This window comes from Daucus carota, chromosome 4 (genome assembly GCF_001625215.2).
Source record: "Daucus carota subsp. sativus chromosome 4, DH1 v3.0, whole genome shotgun sequence".
In the NCBI taxonomy this organism is placed as follows: Eukaryota; Viridiplantae; Streptophyta; class Magnoliopsida; order Apiales; family Apiaceae; genus Daucus; species Daucus carota.
Genome location: NC_030384.2, coordinates 29,726,514 through 29,754,456, shown reverse-complemented (window position 1 = coordinate 29,754,456; position 27,943 = coordinate 29,726,514). Strand labels below are relative to the sequence as shown.

The window sequence follows — 27,943 nt, the reverse complement described above, 5'->3', positions numbered from 1 at the left end:
AATCTAATCAATCGAATTTCAACGTAATTTTGTAATCTTGGTTTTTTTTTTACAACAATAACTTTTAAGATTAGAGTTAGAAAGGGTTATGTAATGGTTCGTTTTTATATTGAAATAGAACACGTTAAAGTTAAAAAGAGTTATATGAAGGTTCTTGTTAAAAAAAGATATTCAAAATTGTATATTTATAATTTCATTTATAACATCATTATAATTTTTTTTAATGAAATATTATATGACAATGAATTGTTATGAGTGCTTTTAGTATTTCAAACTGTTTAACAATATGATACTAGACTCTACATTTGTAGACTTGTAGTACCAAAAAGAGAGGTACCAAACCAAAAAATAATAGACTCCACATTTGTAGACTTATAGTACCAAAAGGAGAGTACCAAACCAAAAAATATAACCAAAACATTGGACTACAAATTATACCCATGTTGGCTTATTATAGTATAATAGTATAGATGTGTGTGACAAAAGTTTCTTGGAGTCCTCATTTCGGTGGAGTCTTGGGATACTCATTCTTTAAAATTGAATAAAATATAATCTAATAGTTTCAATTTGTTTTTTTTGTTTTTATAATATTTTAAATATCCGACAAGTTAAAGATCATATTCTTCTACAAACGTAAATCAACATGCATAACAATTACTCCCTCTGTTTTGAAATATAAGTCCTTTGACTTTTTGACACACTTCTAAGTATTTTGACAACATAGTTAAAATCATTATTTTTGGATTTTTTTAAAATAAAAATATATGATTAATACTTTAATTCAAAAAAAGAAAATTTTGAAAACAATGATTTTAGCTATGCGGTCAAAGATCTTATAAATGTGTGCTTAAATGTTAAGCGACCTATATTTTAAAACGGAGGGAGTATTGTTTTCTGGTGCTATGATACTTAAATCAAGGAGCATAATGAAAAAGCGCTCCGTTTTTCAGCTCTATTGTTATTATTCTCTCTCAAATTAGGGTTTTGAGAGTCGACTCCCAAAATTAGCCGTCACTTCTCCATTCTTCACCTTCATCCTCTACATCCACCAAATCATTTTCGCTCTCCCATCTTCTCCACTATTTACCTATTTTTTGTTTTTCAATAAAATCGAGTGTTGCTTAAACCTCGAAGATTCCAATCGAGTTTTATTTTCAGATCTGTTTCGGATTTGAGCTTGGACTTGATTGTTTTCTGAATAAATCAGATCTTTTGAAATCAAAGGTCCGATTGTGTTTTTCCGTCTCGCTTTTTGGCGTGTGTTGATTTAGTACCCAATTTCTGGGTGTTATATTTGTGGTTGTTATGTCTTCCTGCATTATCAATGAGAATGATTGGGATGGAGTTTTGGGAGATCTGGTTTATCGCATCATTAATACTTTCGGCATGTCTATAGCTGGCTCCCGGCATGTAGATAGCTGGGGTATGCTTGGAACGGTGGTGATCGCATGTGCTCACATTTCACAAATTATAGTTGTTCATTATTCGAGGATTCTTGTTCCTCATTGCTTAGTTTTTACAATTGAGTTGTCTGAACACCGCAACAGCCATGGAGCTATTGTGAAGGTCAATTGTGAAGCTACCATTTTCGGGATTGATGTAGGCTGGATTACTCGAGAAGCCTTTGTATTCATTTTCAATTTCAAGAATCATTGGATTCATTGTGTTAAGCAGTCTGGAAACAATGCGGCTATTTGTTTAGCTCGTTTTATTGTTTATTAACCTGATTGCATTGTCAGTTGGGGATCTGTCCCGACTAGACTTGTTTTAATTTAATAGAGTGAATTTGCATTTTGTCAAAAAAAAAAAAATCAAGGAGCATAACGATTGTTTTTTTAAATATGCATTATTCCTCACAATAAAGTATGACAATTAATGTAAATAATACATTTTATTAATATGGAAAATAAACAAGTTTGGGCTGATCATATTTAAGTGAGGATGTTTTAGAAGTAATAAAAGTCGGCGTGAGGAAGGGCGAGTCAAGGGTTGAATTCACAAGAGTCGGCCACGTACAGCCCTAGATGTAGGAAGAGGCCACGTATCTTTTTTATATCTTAGACGTGGCAGTTATGCACCAACTTTTCACCATATTAAAAACCATCTTTATAAACTCTCATCATTTATCTCTTTTAATCATTCGACTCGATATCAAATTAAATATCGACGATGGGATCTGAAACCTTTTTAGAAGTCATCTTGGCGATACTATTGCCCCCGGTTGGTGTCTTTCTACGCTACGGCTGTGGTGTAAGTACTCGCTCCATTTCTATTCAAGCTTGCAACTATACGCATGTCTTCAAATAATGGTTCTTTCATCTCGTAAACTCAATTAGGATTCCAATTTTTTTTTTTAATCTCATCCCTCCGATGTTAGTCATGTTTAAATTTTATCGAAATTAATACTCCCTCCGTCTCTTATTACTTTTCTCATTTGCCTTGGACACGTTTGCCAATGCCTACTTTTTATCATTAATATCTTTTATTTCATATTAATATTAAATATAAAATCTTTATTGTATTAAAATACTCGTAAATACGAATCCAACAAGATCACTCATGACTATATTTGGTCTTATAGATTTGACGTAAATTAATCATTTGTCTCATGTCATGAACAGTACCGACATTTCAAACGGGCAAAGTTTAAAGAAACAGAGGGAGTAACTTTTATTTAATGAGCAAATAGCTAATTCCAACGCAAAATTCACTAATAAGCAATTATTAATATATATTATATAAATGTTAATACTTATGGACTCTAAAATAATTGTTTTAGAATTTTTTTTCTAAATAGTTTTTTTCACACTAAAAACTGTTTTTTTATCGACTGCGATTTATGACTTGTATAACGGGACGTAGGTAATTGTTAATTGCATACTATGGATATATAGTGGATTATGGGCATTTATCAATCTAGGGGTGGGTACTGGGTAGTGGGAGCTTCTACTATTTGGCTAAAATAGTTTGCAGTGGAATAAGATTATATATGTACGTGCAAGTGAAGTTTTGTTGATATAGATTTGGTTGAAATTTGATGATTAATGTTTTGACGTAATTGTTGATCAACTGGATGGATGCAGGTTGAGTTCTGGATCTGTTTGCTGCTAACGCTATTGGGATATATTCCTGGAATTATATACGCCATTTATGTGCTGGTTGGATAGTAGTATATCAGTCTATACTTCACGCTTGTTGATGAATTGTGCTATATTTTCCTCATTTCCATGTATGATTGGGATTCATCGTGTGTCATGTATTCCTTCTGTTTTTGACGTTTTAACATTTCTTCTTTTTATTTGATATTTTGACTTGCTGAGTAGTAAAACACATTATCTTTAATATTTTTTTTATATATAATTGAGATTTTAGTTCGCAAAAAATATTAATAAAAAAATAGTTTTATTATCCGATTAATCAAGTAAAAGTAACAATTTTTACCATATGGTCAAATCGAAATGTGTGTAGAAACAAATCAATTGCTACGAATCAAGATTGTGACTATAAGCAGCGAGACATAACGGAGGATTTGTAAGAAATTTCAAATCGAGATGAGCAAATAATGTTCAATTTCAATTGATTCCAGGTGTTCTACAATTCCAGGGAACAAAACAGCACTCTGTCTGAACTGATCAACTCCTTTAATCTTTTTACATTTAACTAAGCTTTTTGTTCATTTTGGTATAACTAAATCGTTCAAATGAAAATCAACCAGCTCTCATCTCCCTAAAAAACAAGGTTCCAAGCTCCTGTATATCCTAAATAAACTACAGAAAATATGTTCTGTGCTATTAAAATGTCCAGACAAGATTAATACCTTGGCAGGTTCAGTTACTCTCCTCGGAAATTTGTAGAGGGGAAGGTCGATGACTAGCAATTATTTTATCAGCAAGCGGGATCCGGGCGACGCCTGGTGACTCCTGCTGCTGGCCACCGGGGAAGCGTTGTCCATCCGCGGATTCGATTCTTTCAAGCTTTACTGCATTTCCTCCAAGATCAATGGCCTCTAAACACCTGCTTAAGCCATTAACTTGTTCTTCAAAGTTTTCTTTGCTTTCACAAGGTGAATCAAGTTTCCGGGCAGGGGCAGCATCGTGATCTTTCTTTACCGGCTCCCTGGGTTCCGGTAGAATGCTGTTTCTAGCTTTTTGATCTTTCCTCTCCTTGCCCATTTTGTTCTTCAGAATCCCCTTGTTTCTTTTTTCTTCTGTCTTTAAAGAAGAGGTCAGCATGATCTTTTGCCTTTCATCTTCCCCTTTACCAACCTTCCTAGTTTTCGAGCAATATGCATTACCAACTTCAAAGGTTGTAACAGCCCGAAGTTTCAAAGCTAGTCCCAAGCTGTTTTTCATGATGGTGGATTTTGACAAAGCATTATCTGGATGTTTAGAATGCATGGTACGACCTGGAGCGAGAGTGCTGATATTATTTTCCCGCCCAGGTACACATCTTACTGGCTGAAATTTACTAGGTCTCTTTTTGACAGCATCAACATTGAGATCAGACGAAGTATTCTCTGATCTGAATCGGAAATGCATAGTTTCTATCGTCCCAGACTTATCCTGAATGTCAAAGATATGTTAGAAACTATTAAAACTCAAGAAACACATGCAAAAGATACCATTCATGTAGACCAGGATGAAATAAATGATCAATGATTTACAATCGTTAGTGATTAGGGTTTTCCAAATAAGTAAGAAGAAGTGACTAACCACATCGAAAAACCCAATTCTGGGTGATGGCATACGGAGGCCAGACGACTTTAAACTGTTTGGTGGTTCTATCGGAACTGAGGCAGTTTCTTTTAGTGCTCCTTTCATATGTTGATCTGCAGACATTCTTCTACGAGTTAATTGATTCAATGCTGATGCCTGATCGGTATCTCTTCTTAACTTGTCCTCTAACATACTGGATCTTCGCTTTGCAGTACCGCTACAAGTTGATGAAGATGACTCCGAGGACCATCCATCAATGGAACTGGCAGGCGATTTATTAGAATTGTGAGACACAGACAATAAATGGATTGAGGATGTTTCTTTGCTTAATCTACTTCTGCTTCTGCCTGAATATCTTAGAGGAGGCTTAGAGATTGAACCAGATGACCCTATCTTACTGCTGCTGGAGCCTATATTTCTTGTTCCAGAGCTTAGAATAGATTTAGAAGATGTAGCACTTGATAATTCATTACATGAAGAACCAGCAACTGATGAGCTTTTTGTTGTACTGAGAGAAACTGTGGAAGATGACTTGGTGAGCGGCGTTGAGAAATTGATTGAATTAGGTGAGTCCAGTGAACCGGATTTTTTGTGCACCATCAAACCTTGTCCTGTAACAAATAAAATTCTTTTACTCAAAACTTTGTTACAAGGTAACAAGTAGATGAAAAAAAATTAGTTTATACATGAATCCAGTATTTTGTACTCAGTTTTCTTACCGTTACCAGTTCTCTTGTTCCCCGTACATCCATAGCCCAGTGAAACCCTTTTGGGTTGTCTTGTTATTGTGGTCTGTGCCCCTGATATCTTTGGCGTTAAGTTATACTCTCCTTTGTGCTTTAATGTCTAATGGAAACAGACACTTGGTTAGTTTATACGTAATATCTTACTGTTAAATGACATTAGCTGCCTGTGACACATGTACTGGTGCATCTTGCAAAACTAGCTAATAGCACTCATCAACGACAACCGACTTAATCAATGTCACTAACCAATTTTTAATCAAGTTCATCAATGTATGAATACAATCGCTGCAAGTAATTTATACCTGCAAATTTGGTGAAGGGAGAGAAAACTCTGTCATCCTCTTTGATTTTTGAAATTTGGTGGTTTGCTTTCCTAAAGTTGCACTTAATCTTCCCTGTACGCAAGGAAAAATTAGGCATTTTGCTACTGAATGTTTACTGAAAACAAACTAAACGCATGAGGTAAACTACATACCTTGTTCTGAGTGGAGACATGAAACTTCTTGGAGTCTGAAAAAGACAAAAACTATGTCAATACTCAATATATCCCTGATTGCAATGAATAGACACATAATTACATAAACTAGATACCAGCAGATTATTAAAGAATTTTTTCCCTAGGTCCACTATCATTTAAGGAATTGTACTAGTTAAAGTCTCTGTTGCTTACTATATTTCACATTCCATGGCCTTTTTATCCATAGATTACTCCCCCTCTTGTTGTAGGCATACTGTGTGATTATTTTTTAAAAGCCAATGTTTATTTGCAATATACTCACCAGGGACATCTGATGATGCTGCTTTCCCAATAATTGAGTCACAACTAGCACTTGTGAGCTTCAGCGGGCCACATGATCTGTGAATTGACGCTCTTACATCTTCAAATAAATTACCGTCAAAGCTTTCCAGAGAGAACGCATCACTTTCCAGAGAGAAAGCATCACTTTCAAGTGACTCAAATGTTAAATCTGAGTCAACAGACCTACGCATTTTCAGATCCTCTGGTATGCCGGGAAAAAAAGAGGTTTCCAACCCCTTAAAACCATTATTCATAGCAGACAATTCCTCAGGATCCAAAACTCCTGAAAACGTGCATAGCAAGCCTTAAGCAAAGTATTAGCTAAAAATTTGAAATAAGGCATTCTCATCTAAGGACAGGCAACTGCATATATACCATCACTAGAGAAAAAAGCATTATCCCAGGCAATACTTTTCCGCAAATAACTTGGTCTTCTTGGTTCAAGGAATTCTGGTGTTGATAGCATCTCTTCCCTCTGATGTAAACTATTTCCTGCATTTTCAACCTCCCTTTGGTTGGCCATCTTTAACGACTCTGAAATGTTGTGCTCACTTAAATCTTTGAATGTAACTACAAAACGTATCAAAGGAAGAGTTTTAATAGAAACACATATGGGTATGAATATTATAAGAGGAAGTGTGTCTACAAATTTTTTTTGTCTTTTCTAACCCATAGAAATGATTGTCACACTCACACACAAGTAGCAAAATGACAACATATTTTGCAAAAAAACAGTAACTACCAAATAAATTTCAAAAAGCTACATATGAATTTATCCTAATTTACGAATAAGTTAAATTTCTATGGTACACATGTAGGAATCTCATAACTGAAATCATTCTACATACCTTGCATCTGATTAAACAGCTAGAAATGTACAATATGTGTGGAGCTTCGAGTTTAAAAACAATCCAAGACACACATTTCCCAAATTCTTTCAAATTTTCATCAGTAAATTATGTCATTCACCACATTTTGACGCACAGTATGTGATGAAATGACCCTAGTTAGTCACACTGTCATGTTAGAAATCGCGAAAAAATTGACCTTATCGTAATCAAACTCACTGCTCAACACAAATAACAAAACAATTTAGTTACATAAACACTCGAAAATCATCCAAGGCCTAAAGCAATCAATATTTACAAATAAAATTCTAAAAAAAACGGAAATACATGATTCAGTTGTAATCAGTGGCGGAGTTAGCACGGGACGAGGGTGGTCTATAGCCCCCCCTGGATTCTGAAAAAAAATTATTTTTTTTTTTTTTTGGTGTACAAGATTAAAAAAAAAAAATTAGACCCCTCTAAATATTTTAGTACATACTAATTTATTTTTAAAAAATGAAAATTATTTTCAAAAAGTCAAATGAATACATAAAAAATATTTTTATCAAACTTTTTTAATAACATTTTAGTTTTATATTTTATTTTATACTTTAATATTACATTTGTAATAGACTAATAGTTAAATTTAATTATACTTTAATATTACATTTATACTTTAATATTACATTTGTAATAGACTAATATTTTATACTTTAATATAAATTGATGTTGAAGACATTATAGTGAGGTTTCAAAATATGGCACCTAGGAGAGTGTTATTGTGAATTTGTAAGTTGTAACAATAATATGTCAAATTTAATTATATATTATGTACCCAAAAATTTTTTTCCCGGTGGGACTAAAATCCAGCCCCCTCTGGACTTAAATCCTGCATACGCCACTGGTTGTAATCACAGAAATAAGTTATGAACAACACCAAGACAAACAAAAAGTAGACAAGAAAGAAGCAGTTAAATTATATACACACAGAATTCTGAATTATACACATAAACGATAGCAACAAGATTACACAAACAATTAGCAAATGAAGAAGAACCTGAGAGCCGAAGGTCCTCGAGAGAATCACGAAAAGGATAATCCACCAGAATATCATCCTCTGATGAGAAATCAATCAACTGAATTTTCTCCACTTCATTGTGATTCTCCTTTTCCCCTTCACTGTTTCTCTCCATCATCTCTCTCAACCTCTCTCGCTCTCTATCTCTCTCTCCTCTCTCTGCGTATGTCTCTCTGTCTCTGTGTATATATGGTCGAGTGAACGTTTGCAATATAATATGGAGTAATGTCTAGAGCCAAATTTTGAATTTGGGATAATCGGGGAAAATGAAAAGGACAATTTGATTGACTAATTAAGAATGGAATAAATATACTGTTAATAATACTGCAGATTGAGTATCATATATTTCTTGCATTGATAATAAAGAAAATTAATGAAATCTGGAATCATTTTAAATCAGGAAAACGGCTGATATTTAACATATATACACAACAGCGTGGGATCTTTTTCTTTTTTCTTTTTTCATTAAAAAAGAATAATTTATTCAGAAAATTGATGAATATTCGATTTGACTCTGCCTTTATGTTTTAGCATTTTGTAAGTATCTTTTTAGATGTACGGTAATCATGAAAAAAAAGGGAAAATAATAAATATTAGTTGTTATTATCTGTGATATTTGTCAAAAGAATGATTATAAAATTATTATGTTTTACCAATAAATTATGAGATCGTTGACTTAAAAACAAATTCAATATTCCATAAAAAATTTCATTGTTAACTTGCTAGCAGATTTAAACCGTTGTTATCAAGGAAACAACAAGTGCCAACCAACATATAAGTTTTGTTTCACCTTCATATTGTGAAGTTGTGAATAACGTTTAAAGTTTAAAAGATTTATAATTCAGTTTTGTTAATTAAAATGGTTGGCAAATTGTAAAATATAATTTTTTTTGTATTTTTATTGATACATTTAAATCTTTTAACATCCGTATACTATACACTTAATAAAATAAACAGGTTAATAAAATAAAAAAGACATAAATAAATAGCAAAAGCAACATCCAAGCATTCAAGTTATAATTCATAAATCATACAAACTTCATACATAATACCATATAAAAGACTAACCTGTCTTGTAAACCAATGTTTAATTTTCATTTTGATTATGAAACACCTTAACAAGTTGGCTCTTCATCTCTTCCATCCATCTGATTTCTAATTTCTTTTAATTCCTAATTTCTCATCTCTTGTAATTGCTTCAATTAATTCTTCATGTTATCTAGCTCAACTTGCATTTGCTGGATATCCTTCATGTTGAAGTTGGAGGCTTGGAGCCCCTATAACGAGAATTAGTAATACTGTCCTTGATTTCTGGTCCATAAATAACATTTTACAATGCACCCATACATTTCGTTTTTCTTGTCTAGTCCGCCAGCAGCCTGGAACAACTGGTCTTCATCCTAAAATTTTACAATGCACCCATACACTCCGTTTTTCTTGTCTAGTCCGCCAGCAGCCTCAAGGAACAATTGGTCTTCATCCTCGAGGTTCATCAGAACCTTCAATAGGTACTGAACATTTTTCAGTGAGTTTCAAAACCCTTTTTTGTAAAATAAACAGAATACATCACACTAAATAAACTTTTAAGCGGGATTTCTTGTAGTGGTTATGTATCACACCGAATAAACTTTAAACTAGACGAGGGAGTCTTAAAGTTTTAAAAGAACCACTAAGAGCTCATTAAAACTTTAATTTTTCGCATCCTCTTTAAATTTAGAGTTAAGACCTTGTTTGAAGAGACTATTGAACATTGAAGATGCTCTGACTCATTATCATTGAATATAATATTCACTTTCTACTATTTCTTTTCGCTTCACTCTCATTCTCCCTCCGATTTCTCTCTCAAATAATAAAGAAATTTGATTAAAGAGTAAGTATAAAGAGTAGGGTGAGAGTTGTCACGGTATTTAATGCATTAACTTGTTAGGGACCAATGAACCATATATTATATTATTTTTTAATAAATGATTTAAGGGTATCGTTAAAAATGCTATTACAACCTCTCTAAGAGACTCTCTCTGTATGAGCTCTTAAATATAAGCTAAAGAATTTTAGTTATCAGAATTTCAAGAGACTTTTAGAGGTCGGTTAAAAGGTTATCCTCTACTATGTCAGGTTCTGGGTGTGATTTTTAGGGATGGTACAGGTTGAGGCATCATTTTTGATATAATGTGTTTGGTTGGATGGTGCAATGAATATGGTTGAATTAAAATATTTATGTATTATTAATTATAATTAATTTAAAATATTATTTAAATTAATACTTATTATATTTTTGAATCATTAATTTCATTTTGTGTTAATAATTTACATGTTATGATAAAATAAAAATGAAAATTAAAGAAAAAAAATTGATTCTTGAGTACCCATCTCCCCTCATAGATATGAAAATATCATATCTTGTGGATTTGAGGAATGAGTATTGTAAAAAAAATAAAAAAAATTTCAACCAAACATCATGTATGAATTTGAAATTAACAATACTCATACCTGATATCAGAAAAGTCCGAACCAAACGATACCTTAAAAATTGGATGAGACTTTTAAAGGTTAGTTAAGAATTTGTCCTCAGAAATCCTAGGAATTGAAAAGTTTATTCTTTTAGGAGTCTCTCCATAACTAATTTATTTTTAATAATAAAATATTTATTCTCTCCTCATTCATCACTTTTCCATCTTTTTAAGTTCATAAATTAATAAAATATAAAATAAAAGAGTATAAGAACATTGTAGGAGTTGACACTCTTAAACGTGTGCAAACTTCCTTGCAGCCATATATTTTATATTATATATAAGAGCCAGATAGGAGTCTCTGGACAAAACGAATTATTAAATATCTCATTAAGCAAAAATATAAACTAAATTAGTTTACAAATCTTTGATTACAACAAGCTTGCTTAGAAGCTAAACCATGCAAAAACCTCTCTGCTGTAAAAACAGTGTAGCTGCAAAATCGTCTTGTATTATTTTTCTAAATCTTTCACCAAATATATTGGCTGCAAAGGAGCTAAACCTGCAAATGATCTAGGGTTGGTAAACTTCGGGGAGTTGTAGACCCACACTTGCTGCAGATTTCCCAAGCACTTTCTTCATTTCATCTGTACGATCTACAGCAATATTGTAGGAGAAAAGCAAATCCTACAAAACCACAAGCAAACAAAACTCAGGACCAAAATCATCATGACAATATTACGAAGTTTACATTTGTATATATATTACTAGATGTCTCTGTTCAAATTGAAATTTTAGAGTTTAGCCCTCAGAATGGATCAGCAAGTAATGACAGAAATCATGACATACACAACAAATGCAATACAGAGTTCAAAAAAAAGGCCAATCTTCCCAAAAACAAGAAATTAGACATATGTTCACAAAAAGTATTTTCCTCCGATTAGGTAATTTAAGGTCTTTGACTTGATCGTAGCAATAAAAGGCTATTTTAACATGTCCCATCAAATCATTCATATTACAAGAGGACACACATAATAAAATAAGCATGACACAAGCCAAATTACTAATGCCTTATGCCTCAGCAGGAAGTTAATTAAGAATGTACCACATGTCATTATACAAAAGAACAAATACATACATGCACAGACAGACTTACACACACAACAATACCTTGTGATGGTGAACACTGTTAAGAAGTATGGTGTAGTCACGAGCAAGCTTCACTTTGTGTTGAATCAACGATGGGTCAATCTGTTGACAACTCTTTTGAAACTCCTGCTTAATAAAGTCAGTGAAATGAACTTTGTGCTCCTCAGTCCCAATGTGTTTCTTTACAGATTTGAGAAGGTGGCGATACAGCTTAGCTACTTGTAATGCTTCTGAAGAAGCCATGTTTCTTAAACTCAAGTTATGTCGACTTTGTGATTGCTGGTTTACAATATGCTAAAAGATATAGAGTTATAAATATTTTAACTCAAGAACTTCACAGAAAAATAGCTTGTGTACTTGATAAATAAAATAAATACACACACACACACACACACACACCTGTTACATTAAGTGTTGAGCTAGGTTGGCAATTAGCTGGTAATTCCCCTTCAGAACTAATACCTAGTTTACAATTAAAAGAATATCTATTACATATTCACAGTATTCTTTATTAAGTTCTAAATTTCACAATTTACTTGTTGTTAATCTTTAAAAACATACTTCTCGTTAAGGTCTCTCATACTGCAAGTAAAGCAAGAGCATACAATTTTAAAAAGGAATCATGCAACTTATATTAAGGTCTCTCATACATGTATTTCTCTCTCTTTTTTAAATAAGTATATGCTTATATATTTCTATCCCCTTTTTGTGGTCTCTCATACATGTATTTCTCTGTTTTTTTTTTAATAAGTATATGCTTGTATATTTTTCAAAACTCAAACTTCTAATAGACAAGGTAACTAATGGGACAACTACTGCTTGAATCACCAACATCCGACTTAAGGTCACTTAACATAATAAGTGGAATTTTTTTGAAGTTGGCATCTGTTTGAGTAATTTTATATTATAGGTAACTTATGAGCTATTAAAAGTTTAAAAATAAAAATAAATTTGATATTTGACTATTTGAATGATGATATTAACTGCTATCATATAAAATAGCAAAAGTAAAATAGGTTGTTTGGAAAATACCTGCTACAAACTTCTGACTTTAAGTTATATTCTTTAATTAAAGTTACATTCTGACTTATTACATGAACAAACGTTTTCAAATTTAAAAGTCGGAAATCACTTAATACAAATAGTCTCGTACTTATTAGTTAAACTCTTTTTCTTTGCCATCCAAAAAAGACTTGTACTTGCACATCAAAGACATTACAACCATTTTCAAAAAAATTTCTAGTCAAAACTAGAAGGCAGCCATACAGTAAAACATCTGTTTTTTTTTTTCTGAAAAACAACAAAATTCATAAAATAATACTTTATAGTTACAGAGAGATTTAAAGACAAAGTAAATCTCAATGAAAACACTATGAAAGAGCAGAACAACCTGGCATCATCATCAAAGAAACTGAACGTGTAGGATTTGAATAACAGGGGATAAAGTATATACAGAGATATAGAGGCAGTCTAACTTAGTAATAACTAATAAGCAAAACAAAAGATTCTTTTAATTGTACAGCTGCTTGTTTAGTCCCCGGTGAGTAACGAAATCTCCCTCCAAGGTGCGATACATTCATGTAAGGCCCGATTCCTAACTTAAATGCTACTGTCTCTTTTTTTTCTAAGTCTATTTTTAGATGAAAGATAATTTAATATGCCAATAACTAAGCAAGGAACAAGGAACTGTGTACAACCAAACTGGAACAGTATTAAGATTTAAGCACAGCTTTAGCACAGCAAACCCGAGTACAGTCGTCAGTTGTCACACAATTTTGGTTAGCAGTTCAAGGGCGTCGAAAGTAAGCTGCAAGACTCATCCTAGTAATTTTACAGAGCAATTATTCCATACAATTGTAAACCTCGAAAACTCACAAGAACAATGCATTTTGGCCTAAAGTAGAAATTATAAGGCTGGTCCTTATCTTATCATATTGATTGTGAATTACAAAAGAGAACAGGAAAGTCGAATTTATGAAGTCCATTTACTCTAGGAAGCATTTTAGCGAACAGGTTATGAGCAATGCGCATTTCAGCATAAACACAGCGATATAATCACAGTATCCACACATGAATCAGGTATATACAAGTGGGTGGGTGCATGTGTGTTCGCGTATGAATTAATTGGAGAATAAAATTAGAGAAGATTGATATATACCTCGACTCAAGAATGTTTTGATGTTTCTGTGGATGGCGCACTGGACTAAAAAGCTCTCATGTTAAAAAAGTTAAGATCATTTTCGCTCTTCCATCTTCTCCACTATTTACCAGTTTTTTGTTTTTCAATAAAATCGAGTGTTGAACCTCGAAGATTCCAATCGAGTTTTATTCTCGGATCTGTTTCGAATTTGAGTTTGGGCTTGATTGTTTTCTGAATAAATCAGATCTTTTGAAATCAAAGGTCCGATTGTGTTTTCCCGTCTCGTCTTTTGGCGTGTGTTGATTTAGTACCCCATTCTTGGGTGATTCTGCGTTGTTATGTCTTTCTGTGTTATCAATGAGAATGATTGTGATGGAGTTTTGGGAGATCTAACTTATCGCATGATTAATACTTTCGGCATGTCTATAGCTGGCTCTCGGCATGTAGATAGCTGGGGTATGCTGGGAACGGTGGCGATCGCATGTGCTCACCTTTCACAAATTATAGTTGTTCATTATTCGAGGACCCTTGTTCCTCATTGCTTAGTTTTTACAACTGAGTCGTCTGAACACCGCAACAGCCATGGAACTGTTGTGAAGGTCAATTGTGAAGCTACCATTTTCGGGATTGATGTAGGCTGGATTACTCGAGAAACCTTTGTATTCATTTTCAATTTCAAGAATCCTTGGATTCAGTTTGTTAAGCGGTCTGGAAACAATGCGGCTATTTGTTTAGTTCGTTTTATTGTTTATCAACCTGATTGCATTGTTAGTTGGGGATTTGTCCCGACTAGACTTGTTTTAATTTAATTGAATGAATTTGCATTTTGTCAAAAAAAAAAAAAAAGTTAAACATGTATTTTTTAATGATTTGTTTTATATAAGTTTTTGATTTTACTTTCCTTATTCTTTAAAAATTATACTATATTCATATTTTTATTTATGAGTTTGTTAACTCTTTTCCTCCATATTTTAGATAGTTTTATTATTATGTTGTATGTATGAACTTATTATGTTTTATTTGTATTGTATTTTTTCAGGGACTCGAGTGGAAGAAAGAATGGTAGCGGGACCTTTATGGGTGTTTTCTTATCGAACATTAAAATTTTATTAAACTTTCTTGAACGAAAAGAACTCTTTGCAGCGGCTTTTGTATTCTGATACAATTCGTTATACAAGAAATTATCTCTTGACAAAAAAAAAAGTTAAACATATATTATTTTTGAAATCTAAAAAATGGACACAGTGATATCAGAGGGGAGTAATTTTCTGGAAAAAAGAGAGTAAATAAATAAAAAATTTTAAAAAATATGTTTTTTTCGATGAAAAGTGAAAATTTTAATACATAACTGAAACCTAGCCGAGACAAACCCTTGAATTGTTAATTACAACCTGATAAAGAAACAAAAAATAAGCTAAACATATAGTCACTTTGTTTTCTGATCGCTTAACACATATGATATTTAAATTCTTAAATCTAAAAAGTTCAATTGTGATGATATTATTTTCACAATTAATATATGTTGGATTGTTCGAAATTTGATTGTAACACTTTTTTCTCAATTTATTAATTCTTCCATTTATTAATTAAATGTTAATGCGTTTCATCGCTTAACCTTTCATTTTCGTTCTTCATATTTATGATATTAATCTTATTTCATAAAGAGAACATTTAGTTAATTTTCTGGACTTTTTTTTTTGGGAAATTTTTGATTATTTTATTTATACTAACTTTACTCTCGGCCTTTTTTATGTATCTTTAATATATTTATAATAATTTAAAATAAATATATATTTCGGATATAAATAATGATTATAGTCATTCTTATTAAAATAAATTGAACATTAAATCAGTTGTTATCTTATTATTTAATCGGGTTAATTATCTAATAGGACATTTACCTCGCACCAATATATCATTCAGGTCACCCTTGAATTTTCGATTTCATTTTAAAGACTGTTTTCATAAATTGTATCAATCGGTTAAGATTCTAAAAGTAAAAAATTAAATTCGAAAACAAATCGACAGTTTGAGAAGTGTAACTCATTGGGTGTTAACACACTAGGTTTAGAGATTATGTATTTACGATTAATTGAATTTTCTCATCCGAAAAATGTGTAAATTGATGGTGCAAGAGATGAGTTATGAAGAATCCTAATAATCCATATATACTCATTTCTTGGATGTAGAAATTTAGTCAATCATACCTACATATAATCTCTACAGTCTACTGTGTTAAAGTCCCATGAGTTACATTTCTCAAATTGTGATTTATTTTGAATTTAACGTTTTATTTTTAAAATTTTAACGACTGATACAATTTCTGAAATCGGTATTTCAAATTAGACCGAAAATTTGAGAGTGACCCGGATGATATATTGGTGTGAAGCAGGGGCGGATCTAAAGAGGCAGGGGGGACACGTGCCCCCCCATAAATTTTTTTTTTATAGTTTTTCACCATTCTAAATTTTACAAAATTATAGAAGTACCCCCCAAGATTTGAAAATATATAGATGTTTTCCGAAAATTTGTTTGGTGCCCCCCAACATTGTGGGTCTAGATCCGCCTCTGTGAAGTGAGTGTTATGTTATATAATTGACCCTTATTTAATTTAAGTCACTAAACTCACTTCAAATTGTATTCTACTTCTTAACATTTGTCGAAAGTTATCGCGACTAATTCAGATTATAACAACTACCTGTATATCCACCCTTTTTAGGTAATCAAGTTATAGTCCACCCGACTATCATGCTTTATCTTGTTGCATTTACATTGCATGGATAAATAAAATCATCCCCACTCCCTGTTTTAAGTATTTATCGTTGCAATCTGGATAACTTCTGCTGACTGGAATCATGATCAAACCAGAGACCTACTGGCTATATAAGCCTACATATATTGCCAGTTACAAACATCCACAATCACCCTTCTTATTCTTTTACAACTATAATATATTTATTTAAGCTCAAGACAGTATGAAAATGGACATCGATTTGACACCCAAAGTGGCCAAGAAAGTGTACGGAGGTGATGGTGGAAGCTACCATGCATGGTGCCCCAATGATCTACCAATGCTGAAACAAGGCAACATTGGTGCGGCGAAACTTGCTCTTACGAAGAATGGTTTTGCACTCCCGAGTTACTCTGATTCTGCTAAGGTCGCTTATGTTCTTCAAGGTATCTCATCAATAAAATGTGGAGATCAATATTTGAGCTTTTTATTTGTTGTTCGTGTGTGATCATCATATGTGAAATTTATGAGGTGTATGGTCTATTTTAACATTAATATTGACATAAAATGATCCTAGAGAACCCAAATCTGATGCCCAAAATTCTTCCCAAATGGCGTAATGTTGATAATGTGTCAGTTTAAAATATTTTAATTAGTGTGATTATTGTGTATGTAGGAGGTCGGTTATATTTAATAGGATTATAAATTAAATCATGTCACGTGACACTTGATTTTTTTTTTTTTTATAAATAAATTTGGGTGCTTTAACATTTTCATATTTCAGCTACTAACTTGGAGATGTAAGAACTAAAACTCATTGATATGTTTGAAATTTAAATGTATTATGGTTTTGCCCTTTTAAGATGAAGAGATTTCAATTTCGATATGAAGTATATGTTATGTGATTACATAGTTTGTTTGATCATAATTAGGGAGTGGAGTTGCTGGAATTGTTCTTCCGGAGAAAGAAGAGAAGGTTCTGCCTATCAAAACAGGGGATTCCATTGCTCTTCCATTTGGTGTGGTGACATGGTGGTATAATAAGGAGGATACTGAGCTTGTGCTTCTGTTTTTGGGAGATACTTCGAAAGCCCACAAAACTGGTTCATTTACCAACTTTTTTCTAACGGGCTCTAACGGAATCTTCACAGGCTTTTCAACAGAGTTTGTAGGCAGGGCATGGGACTTGGACGATAAGGTCGTGAAGACCCTTATTGGGAATCAATCAGGTAATGGAATTGTCAAGCTCGATGCAGGTTTTAAGATGACTGAGCCTAGTGAGAAACACAGAAACGGCTTAGTGTTGAACTGTCTCGAAGCCCCCTTAGATGTTGATATCAAAAATGGTGGAAGAGTCGTGGTTTTGAACACGAAGAATTTGCCTTTGGTTGGTGAGGTTGGACTGGGAGCTGATCTTGTTAGGCTAGATGGAAGTGCAATGTGTTCTCCGGGTTTTTCATGTGATTCGGCTTATCAGGTGACTTACATTGTCCGAGGCAGTGGGCGTGCTCAGGTTGTTGGCATGGATGGAAAACGTGTTCTGGAAACAACAGTCGAGACTGGCAATCTGTTCATTGTGCCTAGGTTTTTCGTGGTTTCAAAGATTGGTAATCCAGAAGGCCTGGAATGGTTTTCTATCATATCAACACCAAAGTAAGCACCATTTAAATAGTACCTTATAGGCTTTTCACTCTATGATATTTTTTGACAATTTTGATTTATATGCTTTGCAAAGGAGTATCTGTTCTTATACTTCTCTGGATGAGCAACCCGGGTGCTAGGGGGACAACAAAGGATAAACCCACCACTTATACTATCCAATCGTGCTCTTTCACTCTATGATATTAACTCTTAACTATCAGTCCTTGTTCTTAATGCCTTGTTACAATTCTTGTGGTCTTATTGCAGTCCGGTATTCACTCATTTGGCTGGAAGCATTGGTGCATGGAAGGCCTTGTCTCCGCAAGTTCTCCAGGCATCTTTCAACGTGGGTTCGGATGTGGAGAAGCAGTTCCGCTCTAAAAGGACCTCAGATGCCATCTTCTTCCCTCCCTCCAAGTGAAGACTTGCTGCTCATAGCTTAATTTGGTCATTCAGAGCTCTATAATTAAGCTATCAATCTTGTCAAACATGCAAGTAGTTTAGGACTTTAGGTTTCTTTGTTTCTAAAATAATGTTTGGCATGGATGTTGGCTGAACAAAGTATGTTTTTCCTGGTTTTGAGTATTATTGTTAAATATATTAGGATTTTGCTGTTTACGTCTTAATTTTGTTACGTGCATGTGTGTTAACATATGGGATTATGGGGCCGATTCATTGAGCAGGGGGCTTCAATAAACTAATAAAAAGACTGGCTAGTATAATTTCATTCAAAAAATAAACTTTTTAGGATGATTTTGAGAATTATCTTTTATTATATCAGATTCTATTTCTATTTCTATCTTAAAGCCGACATAAATCGGGGGAATGATTTTTTTTGTTTTGCTTGCGGGGAGTGAAATAGAAAGCTGCAATGATCAACATCAAGATATAACTTCTGTCAAAAAAAAAAACATCAAGATATAACTAACAATTGAATCCAGATTCAAATTCAAAACTTTTACTTGATCTGAAAAATGTTTGAAATTAAAAATTCAAATCCAATCAAACGGATATCATCCGAAACCAGATTTTTTATACTCGGAATCAAAATCCGAACTCAAAATCAAATCATAAAAAAATTGAACTTATTAATATTCAATAATATTCCTTCAAATAGACTAATGATAATTGATAATTTGATACTCAAAATATATCAATTAATAATTATTTCAAAAAATGAATTACACACATCTCATGATCTTGTATTAATTGTTTTTCATTGTCTCGCTTATTTTCAGCTAAATTGTAATCGTTGTAATTGATAAACTTATAATATTTTATGATATATCATTTTATTTATTCAATATAGCATATTCTTTTTTCTGAGTAAATATATCATATTCTTTATCCAATATATCATATCTTGGATTATTAAGTTAAAATTATTTTATGAATGTTAAATAATGTATATAAATTGCAATCTATACTATACTATAATAAGCCAACATAGGTTTAATTTGTAGTCGTACAAAATTTTGGTTTGGTCATCTCCGTTGTAACTACAAGTCTATCACATGTAAACTTCTCTTGCTATTACAACATTAAAGAATTTTATACCATTTAAATTACAAACACTTGAGATGTAGTAGAGGATAAAAACACCACTATTATTCTTTTAAATATAATTTATATACTATATTATAATAAACCGACATTGGTATAATTTGTAGTCATCCAAAAAATATAATCAGTTGGTAAATATAATCGGGTTAAAATCCAATTCATCAATTCTAAATACTATTAAAATGATATTAAAATTTAAATTATAATTAATAAATTATGAATTTTATATCCGCCCGTGCTTCGCACGGGTTAAAGGCTAGTATATTATAATGTATAACTAGCGTAGAAGTTCGTCCGAGGCACTTTCACTATAATCGAGTTAGCCCACCTATAGATATTTGATATATTTTATACACTGATTTGTAACGGTTATAAGCTGACAAAGCTTCTCGTCTATTCTAGATTCTTCCAAGTCTATTATTAATATCTTTTATCTTTCATTCTTTCTTTACCCGATAACTACATAAAAACATCTTTTTTTTCGCTCTCTTTTCCCTTTTCCATCTTCTTCCCCTTCCTCTTTCTTTCCATCAATATGTATCTCCATCTATTAAACTCACACCTCTTCTTTACAATATAGCAAAATCGATAATCAGTGTACCTCTTAGAATATCAAATTCACCTACAATTACACACCTCTATTTTTATTAAAGCTCTGAAAATATTTTCACAATAAAAATAGTATAATCTCATACAAAAGGGCTATATTGATTGTAATTATACAGATGTTTTTCTATGTTTCCCTGATTTGCACAATGTCCTCATTTATTGTTGTAAAAATTTCATCATCCTCGTATATGTAAGTCATATGAATTTATTTTTTAGTGAATACATATAAATGCATGTACATACAGATGCAAATAGAGGTGGCAAAATGTCACAGAGGAATCGGTCCTTAATTTTAAATTTTGAGTCGGATTGACAAGATATTAACCCGTAAAAATTTGGTATATATTTGAGATATGTGTTGATCGAGTATATACAAAATCTGACCTCGTATACGATATAACCTACTCATTATAGACGAGCCACCCTCATCTCTTACACACACACATAACATTTTGTGAGAATTAGTTTTATTGTCACACAAAAAGTCTTGAGTTTCTCGAAAAATGAATGCATCGATGTTTTTTTTAATATATCCAACTTTATCAATATATGTATATATTCATTATTTGCGGATAAATCTTTATAATAATTGCAGCAAACAATGAAGAATATGCTCCATAAAGATTGAGCTTCGCTTCATCGATATCCCTATCTGACATATAACTCCAAGGTAATATATTTTTATGTTTATGACATTTATACAATATTTGCTTATAATGTTATAATATGTGTTGTTGTTGCTGTTTTAAATATAATAAATATTAATAAAAATGTCAGTATTATTACTGTTATTATATATAAGACTCTTAACCTTTTTATATAATGTTAATCTCTTTGAAAATTGTTGTTTTTCACTAAGCAGAGCTACATATAAGATGTTGGCGTATTTTTATTTTTTTTCAATTTTCTTGCTTGTTACGATCTTTTTATTGAATTATTGTCATTGGTTATAAGTTGTTGGTTTGGAGGTGCATCAGAGATAACAACAATTCTCTGTCCTTGCAGCTAATTGATATTTTTGCTGAGATGTCGAATGTAGAATTTAAAACCGATCCTCTGTTATCCGCTAATATTAATTTCAGGTACGATTTCATTCAGTCAAAATATCATTTTAAATTAAACAACTCAATTTTTCACTCAATATATAGTTGTTAGATTATTGCTATATTATGTTTATGTTTCAAGTTACATAACAAATATATAATTTACCGCAGGCAAGTGAAAATTCTCCCGAAAGAAGGCTTTTCCGATCCTAAAGACAGTTAAAGCCTGGAAGGGGTTCAACAAATGCACGTCGAGACTGAGACTCGAAGTTTAGCTTCAGAAGATAATTTGCAGGGGCTGGATTGTTGATAAGTGGATTTTATATCCACTTGGAAGCCTGCGTTTTGACTTAAATTGATGGAATGGCCTCAAGCTTTTGATGTTTTTGATATGTTTTAGTGTTGTGTTGTGTAGGTTTTTTGGAAGGAGAACGAAGAGGAGAATCATAGCTTTCATTGAAAAAAAACGGTGAAGCAATCGGATGCTCGAGGAGACTGATACGGACGCGTAAAGGTTGGATGTCAGGGCTGCCACTTTGGCGCGGCCGCCCCGTTGGCGCGGCCGCCCCAACTCTGGCGCGGCCGCCCCAACTCCTGGACGGGGGAGCTGCCACTTTGGCGCGGCCGCCCCACGACCTGAGCGGGAATTTTGGCCCGTTTTGCCCGTTTTTATCCGTTTGAAGGCCCGTTCGCTGGGAAACTTAAAGGAAGGCTTGGGGGACTTAAAACACAACCTAGAAACATTCTAAGGAGCACGTGACGGCTACGGAGAAGATCTGGATTCATAGTTTTCTTTTGTCTTCTTCCAATTAGGCGATACCTTTGGATGCTCATTCGGATTTGTTTCGAAACTCTTGTTTTACTCTTTTGATATTGTTTAGACTATTCAGTACCATGTTTACTCTTATTCCCATGATGATGAGAAGTTCGATTATGAACTAATCATTGTCATGGGATTTTAGCGGATTTATCGATGAATTTCAGTAGTTAATTTGCCTTGTTCATATGTGATGGTTTGATTTCCTCGTATTGGTTGTGCTTATTCGTCTTGGATGCGTAGCTAACATCTAGGATTGCTTGTTAATCTTTATTGAAGCGACAGTGAATATATTGATTTAGAACTTGCCATGCGAGCATAGGTTTCGTGTTCGATAACATGACTTAATTGTGATGTGATTTTACCCATCTTGCATCGCCTTATGTAATCTTGATAGATAACTTGCTCTTCAATCATTATGTTTTCAAATTCTATAGACATATAGGGTCTAAGCATAATTGGTGTCTGTTTACCTTCTATCTTAATTGTGGATGTGTAGCAGTATGGTGCACGTATAACGACAGTTAGCGTGTATCAGTCTCGTGTTATTTGATTAGTTATCAACCATTACAATCGAATAAAGGTAAGACTCTGAATGAAGTTGTTAATGAAGCTAGAATCCCATGTTTTATTCTCATTAGTAAATTGTTATTCTCTTAGTTGATAATTCTTAGTTTCATAATTCGAATCGAATTAGTTAAGTAGAAAACCAAAACCCAATTTGATACTTATCTAAGTATTGAATAATAATCATACATTGGTGCATAAGTGCATATTTCTGAATACACCAGTCTCTGTGGGAACGAACTTGAATTATATTCTATATTACTTGTGACCACGTACACTTGTGTGATTTTGTGCGAACAATTGTCATCACCAAATAAAATATCAACAGAAATTTACTTATTACCGACATCTTTAACATTAGATTATGTAAATTATATTATCAAATTTGTAATGCAACATTACGTTGTTAGTGATATAAATTTCCAAGTACAGAGTACATAGATAAGATAAATTTTTCCTGTTTTAATTTATGACAGAATTACATGTAAATTTGGAAGAAATTGTTAAAGGATTTGAGAATATGTTAAGCCGCGTCTCTTCTTTAATTTGAACTTTTACATATTTTTTTTATTTCATTTTAACCTCTTTATTTTATTCATCGACAAAACATAATTCTCTAAAACAATATAAAAAGTGTATAAAAAAATACTACGCGACTTCTGCATTGTCACCGGGAAAAGCCATGTTACTTCGGCATCCGTATATTCAAATCAAAAGGTACACCCAGCTTCATTTTTTCCACACGGTACAGAAACTGTAGAGTAATGTGTATTTTGTACACGAAATTACCAAGTATTTACCAAATATTATAGCTGTGGAAGCAGAGTATAAAAAGGAACAAAGACTTGTTCACGGTTTACATTAACTATTTGAATTTGAGTTAATTTGATCCATTTCTTATTATTTTTAAACTGATATATAAAAGTAAATATCAGGGCGTTAGAAATGCGGTTTCAAACTGTTTTGAAGAGTGATGAAGGTATTTTAGATATGTTGGGTATGATTATGTAATTTGAAGTTGAATTTAAGCTTTTGTTGTAATTTGATATACTGAAAAAATAGTTATTCGCTTTTGTATCAGGTGTGATGGGGATATCAAATTTGAAAGCTCTTCTGCATGATATTTCGTGTTTACTTGGTTTATCATCTTGTGAAAACGTTAGTTTTGAACCAGTTAAAAGGTATTATCAGAAGGTTGAAGAGATACTAATGGTGATAAAACTAGTGCTTGATGCTGTTCATGATGCTCAGGTAGCATTTGATGAATCACTTCAAGAAGAATTTGCAAGCTTCAGTGGCTTGGTAAATGAATTAAGAGAGGTATTTGAGACCTGTCATCCGTTGATGAGTAAAACCTACTTTGTACGTCTCTCCCTCTCCCTCTCTCCCTCCCCCTCCCTCCCCCCCTCTCTCTCTCTCTCTCTCTCTCTCCCTCCCTCCCTCTCTCTCTCTCTCTCCCTCTCCCTCTCCCTCTCCCTCTCCCTCTCCCTCTCCCTCTCCCTCTCCCTCTCCCTCTCTCTCTCCCTCTCTCTCTCCCACTCTCCCTTATGCATAGTAATTCTTTTGGTTGTTATAGTCTGTAATTTAATGCCCTTCTCTGTACTAGGTCCTTCAAGTAGAATCCCTGATGACAAAGGTCCACTCATCTAGCTCTGATATGTTTGAGTTTCTGAAAGGTTCAGATCAATATCTCCATGACAAATTGAGCACAGCAACTCTTGAGGTATCTTTTTATTTTGTTAGTTGCAGATCATCTGATTCTGTTAGCTTTTCTTATTAAAAGTACAGTTTTGTTGGGACTGCACAACTAGATTGATTGCAGCACCAGTTTGGAAGAACCAACTTTAAAACATTACTGTCCGACAAGTCGATAGCTTTAATTTTCAAGTTTTTGCTTGGCTGGCCAATTGAGGTAGAGGGTTCAAGTCACAGTAGAGTCACGTGTGTGCCGAGTGTTTATATGTCTTTAATTGACCTTAACAAAAAGTAAATAAAGAAATAAAAAGATTTAAAGCATCATTGTATGTATCAGTTCTCTACCAATTACCTGATTCCTGTTAATTTTTATTCGATCTTAGAGGTCCTATGAGCACTAGGTAGTACACAAATGTTAAGCATATGTAATATCATTGTCTATTTTCTTAGATGACTATAAGCATAGGACATAAATGTTTGCGAGCGCACACCTCACTGCAAGATACTAATACTGATGTTATATACATCCAATTTATACAGCATTGCCTGCAAAAAATTAAGCATTGGGGATTTGATCAAACATCAGCCCTTATTAAAAGAGAAGTGAGGAACATGGGGGATAACTCAGATCCTGATTTAGAATGTCTGGTGAAAATTACAGATTCGTTGAGTTTAAAGTCCAATCAGGAGCTTCTTATTGAGGCTGTGGCCCTTGAAAATTTGAAGGGAAATGTTGACAAATCTGACAGGAAGGGTGAAGCTAACTATCTCCATCAACTATTAGCTCTTGTTACTTGCATGCACGAGCAGTTTGTTCTGCTGAAACTGTCTGAGAGCTATGAGACTGTTCACATACCTGCCAATGTCTGTTGCCCTCTGTCACTTGAAGTCATGACAGACCCAGTAATCGTGGCTTCAGGACAGACTTATGAGCGAGCCTTCATCCAAAGATGGTTTAAACTTGGACTTACTGTTTGTCCAAAGACGCGTCAAACTTTAGCACATACCAATCTTATTCCTAATTACATTGCAAAGGCACTTATCACAAATTGGTGCGAATCTAATGGTGTGGATCTGCCTGAATCAGTGAAGTCTGTAAAATTAAACTGGCATTCTTCACTTCTTGATCATGCAACTTCTGGTGCAGCCTTCGACCCACATATGGCTCAGTTAAGGAATAATCAGTTCACATTATCCGATTCTACACAAACACTTGGTTGTCTGGAAGAGTGTTTCACTAATAATGGGGAGATAGTTTCCACATCACATCCACGTTCATCTCCCGAGGATTCCTCCTCTGGAGAAACTGTAAATGGGCGTGTTTTGGGCATGGATAGCTTGTCCTCTCCTGCTAGTGAGACGAGGACTATCATTTCTGATGTTGAAACCCATATTAAGAAGATGGTCGAAGACTTGAAGTGCACATCAATGGAAGTGAAAAGAGATGCAACAGCTGAACTTCGTTTACTTGCAAAATATAACATGGACAATCGTATTATAATTACAAACTGCGGGGGCATTCCTTTGTTGGTCAATTTACTCCTATCAGAAGACATGAAAACACAGGAAAATGCTGTCACTGCACTTCTTAACCTATCAATTAATGATGACAGCAAGGCTGCTATAGTAGGCGCTGATGCCATTGAACCATTGATTCATGTCCTTGAGTCAGGGACCGATGAAGCTAAAGAAAACTCTGCTGCCACATTTTTTAGTTTGTCAGTGAACAAGGAGAACAGAGTCATGATTGGGAAATCTAGAGTAATTCAACCTTTGGTTAATTTGTTAGGGAATGGAACTCTGAGGGGAAAAACTGATGCAGCCACAGCTTTGTATAATTTGTCTATGTTTCATAAAAACATGGTCAAAATTGTTCAGGCCGGTGCTGTGAAGTACCTTGTTGAACTAATGGACCCTGCAGCAGGACTGGTTGATAAAGCCGTTGTTCTTTTGTCAAATCTTGCTACTATTCCAGAAGGAAGGAGTGCAATTGTCGACGAAGGGGGCATCCCTGTCCTGGTTGAAGTTGTTGAACTGGGATCCGCTAGAGGGAAAGAGAATGCAGCTGCTGCCCTTTTACAGCTCTGCACTGACAGTAGTAAAATTTGCAAAATGATACTCCAGGAAGGAGCAGTCCCGCCATTAGTGTCGTTGTCCCAATCTGGCACGACAAGAGCAAAGGAAAAGGTACTATGCTTTCTGTATAAATTATTCGCTTATCTGAAATCTTTTAATAATTATGACCTGAGTAGAATTATTTTGGATGCTTGCAGGCACAAGCTCTTCTTACCTGCTTCCGAGATCAACTACTAACAAGGTAAAGATGAAAGAGAATCATTGCGAAAATTATTCGTCCTCTGATGTCCAATGTTCAAGGTAAGCTTGGGTTACACGATGTAGATTGATTTTACAAACACTGCACACGCATGTTGTAGTTTTTTGATTTCATATCTGAAGGCATTTTGACAATCATATGATATATTATATAATTATTCAGAATACTAGTAATCGACTCCTCTGTAACTTTCAACAGTTATGCTTCACTGATATAATTATTTAGAATACTAGTAATCGACTCCTCTATAACTATCAACAGGTATGCTTCACTGATAAATTTACAAAATTAGCGCCCAAAATGCAGCAACCTCTCCACCCTATTTACCAGAAACACAACCAAAGTTTTCAAACAATCACCCATTTCCATCCTCCGATTACTCAAATACACAAAGACCACTATCCCAATTCATTCACACTTCATGTTTCCATTTTTCTTCACCAAATCTCTCTCACCTCTCGCCCCAACACTCCCCTCGTTCAAATGGACCAAAAAACGCAATCACCTCCACTATACCACCCCATAAACCCCTCTCATTTTCTCTCTGGTTTCCTATTTGTAGGACACATTTAGCACAATCTACAACTTTTCCATGCCTTCTTGATGTAGCATTAGAGATTGGTGTGGTTCCATCTACAAAACCAGTCTGCTTTTTGCAGATAAGATGAACATCATAGCTCCTTTCCAATTACTAAACTTGTATTGTTAACGGAACCAGTTTGGAAGCAACAAACTTTGTATAATTCTAATTTGTTTGATAACAATTAAAACACCGGATGATAACCATTGTTTAAAGGCAATGAACGGTTCTCCGAAAACAAAAACTAACAATTATCACAAATTCCACATGAAAATGGAACCGATAGAGATTAAATGAACAATTTATTGTTGTTTCAAATGCAATTTCACCAGATGCTTAATAGAATTGTGACATGGTTCAAAAAATAATCGTGTTGACGTATTGCATGTATTTTATTTAAATATTTGATAAACTATTATATATATACAAATGTACTCAATTTTTTATTAATTTCTTCC

At 33.6% G+C, this 27,943-nt stretch overlaps 5 protein-coding genes across 7 annotated transcripts; 3 read left to right on the top strand and 2 right to left on the bottom strand.

The window, feature by feature from the left end:
• Nucleotides 1-2,103: 2,103 nt before the first annotated feature.
• LOC108218097 (low temperature-induced protein lt101.2) lies at nucleotides 2,104-3,328 on the top strand. Its single transcript, XM_017391021.2, has 2 exons — nucleotides 2,104-2,250; nucleotides 3,084-3,328. Exons 1-2 carry the CDS (start codon nucleotides 2,170-2,172, stop codon nucleotides 3,165-3,167), a joined length of 165 nt encoding a protein of 54 aa, XP_017246510.1. The 5' UTR covers nucleotides 2,104-2,169; the 3' UTR covers nucleotides 3,168-3,328.
• A 224-nt stretch (nucleotides 3,329-3,552) lies between these two features.
• On the bottom strand, nucleotides 3,553-8,479 carry LOC108216867 (uncharacterized). Of its 2 annotated transcripts, none has more exons than XM_017389721.2 (8): nucleotides 8,145-8,479; nucleotides 6,636-6,830; nucleotides 6,241-6,543; nucleotides 5,937-5,971; nucleotides 5,764-5,856; nucleotides 5,435-5,561; nucleotides 4,713-5,326; nucleotides 3,553-4,562 (listed from the first exon to the last, which is right to left on the bottom strand). In XM_017389721.2, exons 1-8 carry the CDS (start codon nucleotides 8,281-8,283, stop codon nucleotides 3,828-3,830), a joined length of 2,241 nt encoding a protein of 746 aa, XP_017245210.1. In that variant the 5' UTR covers nucleotides 8,284-8,479; the 3' UTR covers nucleotides 3,553-3,827. The 2 variants fall into 2 exon arrangements, with proteins under 2 accessions (XP_017245210.1, XP_063947099.1); XM_064091029.1 differs by having other exon boundaries at nucleotides 5,435-5,552.
• A 2,500-nt stretch (nucleotides 8,480-10,979) lies between these two features.
• LOC108216611 (uncharacterized) lies at nucleotides 10,980-14,079 on the bottom strand. Of its 2 annotated transcripts, XM_017389419.2 has the most exons (4): nucleotides 13,923-14,044; nucleotides 12,164-12,226; nucleotides 11,786-12,058; nucleotides 10,980-11,302 (listed from the first exon to the last, which is right to left on the bottom strand). In XM_017389419.2, the coding sequence occupies exons 3-4, from the start codon at nucleotides 12,005-12,007 to the stop codon at nucleotides 11,189-11,191; spliced, it is 336 nt and encodes a 111-aa protein (XP_017244908.1). In that variant the 5' UTR covers nucleotides 12,008-12,058; nucleotides 12,164-12,226; nucleotides 13,923-14,044; the 3' UTR covers nucleotides 10,980-11,188. The 2 variants fall into 2 exon arrangements, with proteins under 2 accessions (XP_017244908.1, XP_017244909.1); XM_017389420.2 differs by lacking the exon at nucleotides 12,164-12,226 and having other exon boundaries at nucleotides 13,923-14,079.
• A 2,739-nt stretch (nucleotides 14,080-16,818) lies between these two features.
• LOC108217980 (11S globulin seed storage protein Ana o 2.0101) lies at nucleotides 16,819-18,898 on the top strand. Its single transcript, XM_017390894.2, has 3 exons — nucleotides 16,819-17,081; nucleotides 17,568-18,288; nucleotides 18,544-18,898. Exons 1-3 carry the CDS (start codon nucleotides 16,880-16,882, stop codon nucleotides 18,695-18,697), a joined length of 1,077 nt encoding a protein of 358 aa, XP_017246383.1. The 5' UTR covers nucleotides 16,819-16,879; the 3' UTR covers nucleotides 18,698-18,898.
• A 4,850-nt stretch (nucleotides 18,899-23,748) lies between these two features.
• On the top strand, nucleotides 23,749-27,551 carry LOC108217973 (U-box domain-containing protein 2). Its single transcript, XM_017390886.2, has 5 exons — nucleotides 23,749-23,854; nucleotides 23,957-24,237; nucleotides 24,482-24,598; nucleotides 25,111-26,757; nucleotides 26,844-27,551. The coding sequence occupies exons 1-5, from the start codon at nucleotides 23,821-23,823 to the stop codon at nucleotides 26,889-26,891; spliced, it is 2,127 nt and encodes a 708-aa protein (XP_017246375.1). The 5' UTR covers nucleotides 23,749-23,820; the 3' UTR covers nucleotides 26,892-27,551.
• Nucleotides 27,552-27,943: the final 392 nt, after the last annotated feature.

Coding starts and splice junctions, on each gene's coding strand:
- LOC108218097 (XM_017391021.2), top strand. CDS start 2,170: ATGGGATCTGAAACCTTTTTAGAAGTCATCTTGGCGATACTATTGCCC. Junction 2,251..3,083: donor TTCTACGCTACGGCTGTGGT/GTAAGTACTCGC, acceptor GGATGGATGCAG/GTTGAGTTCTGGATCTGTTT.
- LOC108217973 (XM_017390886.2), top strand. CDS start 23,821: ATGCGGTTTCAAACTGTTTTGAAGAGTGATGAAG. Junction 24,238..24,481: donor TGATGAGTAAAACCTACTTT/GTACGTCTCTCC, acceptor TCTCTGTACTAG/GTCCTTCAAGTAGAATCCCT. Junction 26,758..26,843: donor CGACAAGAGCAAAGGAAAAG/GTACTATGCTTT, acceptor GGATGCTTGCAG/GCACAAGCTCTTCTTACCTG.
- LOC108216867 (XM_017389721.2), bottom strand. CDS start 8,283: ATGATGGAGAGAAACAGTGAAGGGGAAAAGGAGAATCACAATGAAGTG. Junction 6,831..8,144: donor CGAGGACCTTCGGCTCTCAG/GTTCTTCTTCAT, acceptor TACGTTTTGTAG/TTACATTCAAAGATTTAAGT. Junction 4,563..4,712: donor GAATTGGGTTTTTCGATGTG/GTTAGTCACTTC, acceptor TTTGACATTCAG/GATAAGTCTGGGACGATAGA.
- LOC108216611 (XM_017389420.2), bottom strand. CDS start 12,007: ATGGCTTCTTCAGAAGCATTACAAGTAGCTAAGCTGTATCGCCACCTT. Junction 11,303..11,785: donor ACAGTGTTCACCATCACAAG/GTATTGTTGTGT, acceptor GTGGTTTTGTAG/GATTTGCTTTTCTCCTACAA.
- LOC108217980 (XM_017390894.2), top strand. CDS start 16,880: ATGAAAATGGACATCGATTTGACACCCAAAGTGGCCAAGAAAGTGTAC. Junction 17,082..17,567: donor GGTCGCTTATGTTCTTCAAG/GTATCTCATCAA, acceptor GATCATAATTAG/GGAGTGGAGTTGCTGGAATT. Junction 18,289..18,543: donor TCTATCATATCAACACCAAA/GTAAGCACCATT, acceptor GTCTTATTGCAG/TCCGGTATTCACTCATTTGG.